General features: G+C 36.9%; 1 protein-coding gene across 1 annotated transcript; it reads left to right on the plus strand.

The window, feature by feature from the left end:
- Positions 1–3,060: 3,060 nt before the first annotated feature.
- On the plus strand, positions 3,061–7,834 carry LOC121984227 (transcription factor MYBS3-like). Its single transcript, XM_042537063.1, has 3 exons — positions 3,061–3,468; positions 6,808–7,004; positions 7,121–7,834. Exons 1-3 carry the CDS (start codon positions 3,075–3,077, stop codon positions 7,646–7,648), a joined length of 1,119 nt encoding a protein of 372 aa, XP_042392997.1. The 5' UTR covers positions 3,061–3,074; the 3' UTR covers positions 7,649–7,834.
- Positions 7,835–8,388: the final 554 nt, after the last annotated feature.

Raw genomic sequence — 8,388 nt, forward strand, 5'->3', positions numbered from 1 at the left:
GCCTTCAACCCTCCAACTTCTATCTCGAATAGTGCACCTCTTATCGTCGATGAAGTCCTCAATGTTATCTGACCAAAGGCGCCTTCCATTGTCCAGCTCAAGGCGCCTTCAAATGTATTGAAGGCGCCTCCGCACCCTCCTACGCTGAGTCTTCGAGTAAGCCTCCGAGGCACCTCCACTCACACGGGAGGTGCCTCAGGTATTGTTCACCTAAGACTAAATTTGCTTCTTTTGTCCTATAAAATGTGTCAGCCCAACAAAATAAAGTATATTATGCAAGACAAAGTTAGCACAATAAGAATAAACAGTATTAATTAGATCATGCCTATCTAAGGCTAGGATCTAGTCAAGATCTCAACTTAAGTTTTCAAAATGAACCTAAGCTGGATCTACGCCTAAAGTCTCGAATTGGGACTCACCCTCACTAGAATGCTCTCCTCCAATGACTTACCTTACTTACCATGCAAAATCGCTTGACTCCCTTACGGCTCACCAGGTCTTCCCGCCAATCGTCAGGTCCGCAGACCTAACTGAATTTCGGCCAGCCTGTCGGCCCTTATTGGGAAACCTGACGATCGACCCTTACTGGGAAGTTTGCCGGTTGGCCCTTACTGGGAAGCCTGCCAATCGGCTCAGTTGAGAAGCTTGTCGGTTGGCTTTTATTGGGAAGCTTGTCGGTTAGTTTAGCCGGGAAGACTGGTGGGTCAGCCTTTATTAGAAAGTCTGCCAGTTGACACTGGCCGATTGGCTCATGCGAGTAGACTGGAGGGTCAGTCGTGGCGGGTCGACCTTTATTGGGAAGCCTGCCTATTGGCTTTGACGGGTTGGTTCATACGGGTAGACTGACGAGTCGGCCTTGGCAGGTTAACTTTATTGGGAAGTCTTCCAGTCGACCCAGTCAGGAAGATTGACTGGTCAATTTTTACTAGAAAACTTGTCAGTGACGGGTTGGCCCTGATAGATCAGCTCAGTAAAAAAATAAAAAGAAAATTAGTCCTCATAATTCTCCTTGACTTAATCCAATTTAATATCCAATTGACCCTCATTTATATTTACAGTAACTTTGATATTACCCGTATTAATATATTATAGAGTTCTAGAGATAATATGATGCATTGATAATGCGATTGATCGTCAGTCCCTTCTATAGTCTTATAAAAGTAAACTTTAACCTCATTGTTTGATTCTCATTTATTCAAGCCATCAGGGGTCCTGGGTGGCTCGTCGCCCTCTGCTGTCTTCTCCCAGCACTTTTTATCATGTACCTCCTCCCTTTAGAATCATTGTATTAAATCTTGATTAAACCATTCATTGCACGCCATCTTGGCTTCCCTTTTTTGGGATAAATCTAAATGAAAATTAATTAAGTATTATTAATGATATTTATCCATAACAAATTACTAATTAATCTTTAAATAAACTACTGATTATTCCTAGATATGGAAATATGAGAATCATAATGACCCATAATTTTAAAAAATTATCTCTCTCGATATTCTTTTAACTTTACCAAAAAATTTTAAAATATATTGTACACCCTCCTTATATAATTCAACCCTTCTTTTTTTAGACCTAAACATTTGGAAAATATATGTTACCTTATAAATTATAAATTATCTACGGCCATGGATCAGTTTATCAATTTAAGAGCAAAATTTAAAAAGTAATTTTTTTTGTTTGAAAAATTCAAACATTTTTATTTTGAGGTTAAAAATAATAAAAAAATTCAGATCCATTTAATTTAGTTAGATTTAAACTGATAAAATCTCTATGTCAATTTCAAATACCCAGTTTTTTGCAATGAAAATTTTCAGATAAGATTGCAGTGCTGCAGGCAATTTCAAAAAATCCCACTTTGCGATATTATGTCACGGCAAAAATCACAATGGTATCTATATTTATCATCATCATCATTAAAGACCTAGATTTTTATGATTTTTTTTAACAAAAAAAAAATGGAATGAATCTTATTTATGGCTATCTACCTACTATGTTTTTCTTTAAAAAAATCTCTTTTCATATAAACTATTTAATCATCTTATAAATGCAATTAATCATTAATATAAAAAGAGAATTTTAAAAAATTAAATATAAAGATAGATAGAAAAGGATTTAATTGTATTATAAAATATGATATTAATTTGACATCCTTAATAATGACCCTAAAATTATATATATAAAAAAATCTATCCTAATTGATTCTAGCCATTTAATACTGTTCTTTTTTATCTTAATTTAATTAACACTGTCATTAGTGTTTAAAAATAAATTATCCTCATTTAATTATTGCCACTCAACCATCACCTCGTAAGAGGAAAATTTCCATTTGGCTTTCATTAAAGGAAATCCATATGTAATTTCCGTCTTAAAGGACTTTGTTTTAGACAATTATTTATTTTTGCTTATTTCCGAAAGTGGCGGGCAATTCTTGTTATTCTGCCTCGACAATGGCGGACAAGGATCTTATACGGATTGGAATTTGAAGATCACATTCTATTTTTGAGTAGATCGATGGAAAAAACAATTCCCTTTTTCAGCTATAAAAATGATGATAAATAAAAAAAAAACACATATTCCGTTCCAATTATATCCACTTAGATTTCATCGCGTCTAAATTCTAATAGCCGTCAATTTCTTTTGACCCGTCAACTAGATAAAACGCGGTCCATTAAAAAAAGGGAAGAAATCGGAGAATGACGTGAGCGCAATCATCATCGTCGTCATCGAACGGTTCGCTTTGGTTTCGACGGTGGCGATGGCGCGTCAAATGGACGGAGGAGCTTCGACCGCTCACTTCGACGTTCGGTTTGTTGCGCGGAGTTATTGCTTGCCCTTTTTTCTTGATTGGGAAATTTTAATTCACCCCATGATTTTATGGGATTTTCCGGACACTGCCCTCGGACCTTTGAGACCGTCGAACTATTTCGGAGTTTGTCGTTTTGGGATAAATTTATTATGATTAAAAGGTTTTGGGATACGTGTCGATTGGGTAAACTCTGAGGGGGGTAAAATGAAAGATTTTCCAATTTGATTCCTTGCGGTATTAAAATAGCGTTCACTTGTGGCTTTTTGTTATGTTGTCTCTCGTTCAGCGCGCACCGCCGCACGTGAGAAGGGAGTGCTCCGGCGAGGCGGCCTCCATCACCAGCAACGCGACTTACTCCACCGGACGAGCGGCGGAGATGACGAGGCGATGCTCGCACTGCGGCAACAACGGGCACAACTCGCGCACGTGCCCGGCGCGCGGCGGCGGGGTCGGGGTGCGGATCTTTGGGGTACGCCTTACGGAGGGCGTGGGGGCGATGAAGAAGAGCGCTAGCATGGGGTGCCTTTCTTCCTCGATTACCCTTTCCAACGCCGGCGCGTCCCCCTCGGCCGAACCGACTGGAGAACACCCCGCCGATTCCGTCGCGGGTTATGCCTCCGATGACGCCCATGCCACCAGCTCTTCTATTTGCCGCAAAAAAGGTCCCTGCTTTTACCCTAATTTTTCTTATCCTTTCTTCTTCATTGTTCTTCGAAAAATCCTCTTTTTCCTTGTTTTTTCTCCGGTAATGTCTGTCTCGTTTCTGTTTGTGATCTCCAAATATCTCATCAAAATCTTTAAACAACAAAAAAATTTCTCCCAAAGACAAGTTAATTTTGATGGGTCGTGAGAGCACCCGGTTGGCTCAATGCCCACCTCATCTGAGGGGTTAATCGTGCCTCCTGGTGTACCATCACTTTTTTTTTTTTTTGAGTTTTCATAATTTGGTAGATTTTGGAGTAGAAAAATACCACATAATGGCCATAGCATCAGCTTATTGGGATCCGAAATTCAAGCACAGATTTTTGGTTATCTGCAACTCACTTGGAGGATTAGCTTATAATCAGTGGCTTATCTTATCAATCAATGTAAATACATTATCTGTTCATGTTTCTCAAAAAAAATTCCGCTAGATAGAATTTTCAGGAATCTGAAAAGGAGAGAGAAAAAGATTATGTTTTCCTGTCTATTTATGCATTCATAATAATTCCTGGGCCATTGCACCACATTTCCATATTAAACCTAACATGGATCAAACCAATTTATTGATTAATTAAATTACTTACTAAAATTATGTTGATATCTTAGAAAACTGATTGTACTCCATGCATGCACCTTCCTCTCAAGAAGAAGGGAAGAAGGGAACATGAACTGATAGAATACCTACTCTACCACATTGTAGCAAAAGGTGATTATGCTCACCCGCCCCTAGGTTATGTGAAGAAAGGTAAATCATGGGTCAGATGGCTAGGGGGTGGGAGGAGTTTTTATAATGGTTAAAATCATATGGTGTATGACATGGCTAAGGACAAAGGAAGGTTTAGGTCCTCCAAGGTAATGTTAGAGGATCAATGCAAAGCACAGCTTCAATAGGACTGAACTTCCTTCCATATCAGTATTGGATGAAATAAGGCAAACATAAATAAAATTACTTACCTTCAGTATATGTAAAAGCTCTTGTTACAACTGAACATCGATAAACAAGGTTTTCTGGCAGATCTTGAATACAATCAAATTTATGTGATCCTGTTTTGCTGTGATTTTGAAGAGGATCCATATATGATCCCACCCTTAATCAATTTCGCATGGGAACATCATGAAATTCAATGTGAGATGTACCATTACCTTGCTGACTCTCTGACTTAACAAACTAGTAATTTTTTTATAACCAAGCTAACTAGGAATTAATTAACTGTACATCAACTGGATCAAACAATTAGAGCTTTACAATGACCTTGAGGTTCAATAGCACCACAACTCTGAGGTTTTAAGGGCAATACAAAAGATATGCAGCAATACTTCTAGATGCTTTTTACTGCAGTGGATTAGGAAACTTTTCATATTTCCATTGTAGGAACCTATTCCGTGCAGTAGTATTCTTGAATCAAGAGAGGGCTAATTTATTACCCACGTAGCTATTAAGAATGAGGATGCTGTGATTGGCATAACTCAACACATGATGGTTATTGTTTGTTATACACTTTCATAACTTAGGGTAGATGATTTGGGTTAGAGATCAGGATTTTTCATAAACAATATAAGAATCATCGTTGCAAAGTCATAATTGATATCAAGCATCATCCTGACCACTATAAAGTTGCATGGGTATAAGAAATCAGCAGATAAATCATCGTGAGCGGGAGAGTACCAATTTATTTTCCCACTTTTGTCCCTAATATGCTGGAATGTTATGGGTTATATCTTCTGTTGAGATGATTCTAGCTCTACAACTTGAGGGACGGGCAAAACTAACACTTTGTGTTTAAACATGAGGATAAGAAAATAACCTTATTAGAGGACTTCAAGGATTATACGCTTGATTAGCTTCTTTGGTAGTTGCCTCTTACAAGGGACAGAGAACAGATTATTGATCTTATTTCAGGATTTTTCTTATCAGAGCTCATTATAGGATCAATCATAGTTGGTATGCTGAGTTAAATCATCAAGTTGATGATTTAACAAAAGAGGGTGCATCCAAGAGAGTGATCCATGCACATTTTTTTCCCTTCGCACACCAAAAAAGGATGATAAGGAGAGAACACTCCTAGATTGTCCTTAACTTGATGACATCTTACTATGTTTGATATCTGGACCTTATTGTTGGTTCTTTAAGACTGAACTCATTAACAGATATCGTCAAATTTATACTCCAACATAGCTGTCTCCAAACCCCGAATATGAACTATGAAGGATTACAGGAATAATTGATCAGTTTTGGGGCTACCTAATGCACCTTCTACCTTCATAAAAACACAGTTCTACTGATCTTTTTTACAAGGCAAGTTCATGAAATTTATTTTGATTATATTCTCATTTTTAGTGAAAGCGTAGGTGGAACTTGACCAGCTTAAATTTGTATTTGTGACATTGGGAAGGAGGGAAAAAAATCTATGTTACCTACTGAAATGTGTTCATCATGCACCATATTACTTTCTTGGGGTTTTAATATCTGGTATGAAATTGAGAATTGAATCCTGAAATGATTAACATAATCTAGGAACAATCTGAATTGACCAATCTACTCTAATAATATAGTTTCCATGGTCTTTTTATATCTTTTTTAGTTTTTAGTCAAATTGTCTTAGTCTGTTTGGTGTTATTCTTGAGCATTTTCCATTCCATTGATTTTATTGCTTTACCCTCCTTTTTTTCACTCATCTGAATTTGCTAAATCATTTACATAACATATTCAGGAATTTCCTTATAAGATTATTTATAAGAAAATATGTAGCAGCTAATATTGTAAAGAACTGTAGATAGGCATTGCAGGATCAGATTTAAGTGAGAGTGGTTTTGAGGATCATAGTTGAGAGATTTTGTGGCAATGTGAAAGTTGAATGCTAGTAGCCTAATACGTGTTCACCATCCCAACATGACTTTAATGTGGCAATGCATCTTTAAGAGTTTCTTTTAATGTGGGCGTTAGTCCTATCTTTAACATCCGGAGGATATCCTGTCTTTTCATGGCCACATAGAGACTAGGATGGTACAGACATCACAACATCAAACCTTTTGTAATTGCACTAGTTACATTTTTGTTTACTTGTGAATGAAATTCTCTCTTCTGTAATATCAATGGATAATGCAATCTTCTAGCAAATATTACACTGAATTTCTTGAGTCATTTTGTTTATTATAGTTAATTATCCGTCTTTAATGGTGAAGACTATATTTTGACAATACCATCTATCAGCTTACCTTTCTCAACCTATGAATTCTTTGGCAAAAAATTAAATCATGCTATAACGTAACCAACATAAAGTTCATCTGCTGTATTGCAGGTGTACCATGGACTGAAGAAGAGCATCGAATGTTCTTGCTGGGTCTTCAAAAACTAGGGAAAGGTGATTGGCGTGGAATTGCTCGGAACTTTGTCATTTCCAGGACTCCAACACAGGTTGCAAGCCATGCCCAGAAGTATTTTATTCGACAGAGTAATGCATCAAGAAGAAAGAGACGCTCAAGCCTATTTGACATGGTCCTGAAAAATCCCATGCTTGCTTCAAACTGCACTTATATTTAGTTTTGCTTAGATTCTAGAGTGTTTTAAACTTTGTAGCTTAATCTATTATCTGTTCTATTTCTTTTTTGCAGCCAATCGAGCAAATCCCAGTCCATGAAGAACACTCGAGGCCCCATTCACCTCCTAATGAACCAGATAACACAAATCGCTTGGCAATGCTGCATGGCAGCGAACAACAAGGAACTAATCTTTTGGAAGCTTCAGCAACCAAATATGTTCCAGAACTAACAGAAAGCATCCATCCTGATCAAAACTCCATAGCAATGATACCTGCAATCTACACTGCTTTCATTCCAGTGCAATTGCCATTTTGGACTCCAAATCTGACTGCTGTTTCGAAAGATGAAGCAATGAGGGATTCTCATGAGATCTTAAAGCCCATTCCGGTTGTCCCAAAGGAAGCACTAAACATTGAGGAGGTTGTTGGCATGTCCAAACTCAGCATTGGCGACAGCATGGACTATGCCCCGGATCCCTCTGCCCTTTCCCTCAAATTAGTAGGATCTTCTACCTCAAGGCAGTCTGCCTTTCACGCCAACTCTTCTGTGGCTCTGCCTGATCTGAACCAAAGTAGCGGCAGCCCTATCCACGCAGTCTAAGCGTCCGTTCTACCCATGTGTAAAAATTCTTTATCTGCTGTCAACTGTTTCTCTGCTATTTGCTTTGAACTCCATAGCATTCATTCTTGTAGCAATCTAGATTTGCAATATATTAATTTCATGCAGCTTGTTAATAACTGAACTAATTCTTACTATGAAAAGTCATCTTTTCATGATTTTGGGCAATCTGACGCTGACTTGTTTAGTTTTTTCAGTAGTTTTTATGTGCTCTATGTTTGGGTATGTTCTTGATATTGTGTTTATGTATCTAAGAGGCATTTGCTTTTTCGGACTTGGTGTTGTTGAATGAATTCTCAATTCTTTTTGGCAACTTATTTATACCAGTTTTTGAATTCCTTACAACGAAAGAGCTAATTTATATGCCTGTTAGCTGGTTTGTTGATTTGTTAACTCATGTAATTAGCTAGAATATTAAACCAACAATTAAAATATAATTTCCATTGTTTTACTTCTGGAAAAATTATAAATTCTAGGAATATCATGACAAAAAAATGTAGTAATGTTTTTTGATACCAAAAATATTCAAATTCTTAGAATGTTATCAAGGAAATATACTAGTGTTTACATAAAAAAAAACAGAAGAGTATGCATACTTCTAGTATTCAAAATTATATTTTTAATAAAATAGAAGTTGTTATAATAGAACAAATAATTATATTCTTTCCAAATGTGAAAAAATATATCAAAAATTAGAAAAGACTAAATGATCGTGTCCTTAA

The sequence above is a fragment of the Zingiber officinale genome, chromosome 5B (genome assembly GCF_018446385.1).
Source record: "Zingiber officinale cultivar Zhangliang chromosome 5B, Zo_v1.1, whole genome shotgun sequence".
NCBI classification, from domain to species: domain Eukaryota; kingdom Viridiplantae; phylum Streptophyta; class Magnoliopsida; order Zingiberales; family Zingiberaceae; genus Zingiber; species Zingiber officinale.

Bases quoted from the DNA above. Each gene is read 5' to 3' on its own strand.
- LOC121984227 (XM_042537063.1), top strand. From the start codon at position 3,075: ATGTTGTCTCTCGTTCAGCGCGCACCGCCGCACGTGAGAAGGGAGTGC. The intron at 3,469-6,807 runs GTCCCTGCTTTT...GCTGTATTGCAG, and splicing joins TTCTATTTGCCGCAAAAAAG to GTGTACCATGGACTGAAGAA. The intron at 7,005-7,120 runs GTCCTGAAAAAT...TCTTTTTTGCAG, and splicing joins GCTCAAGCCTATTTGACATG to CCAATCGAGCAAATCCCAGT.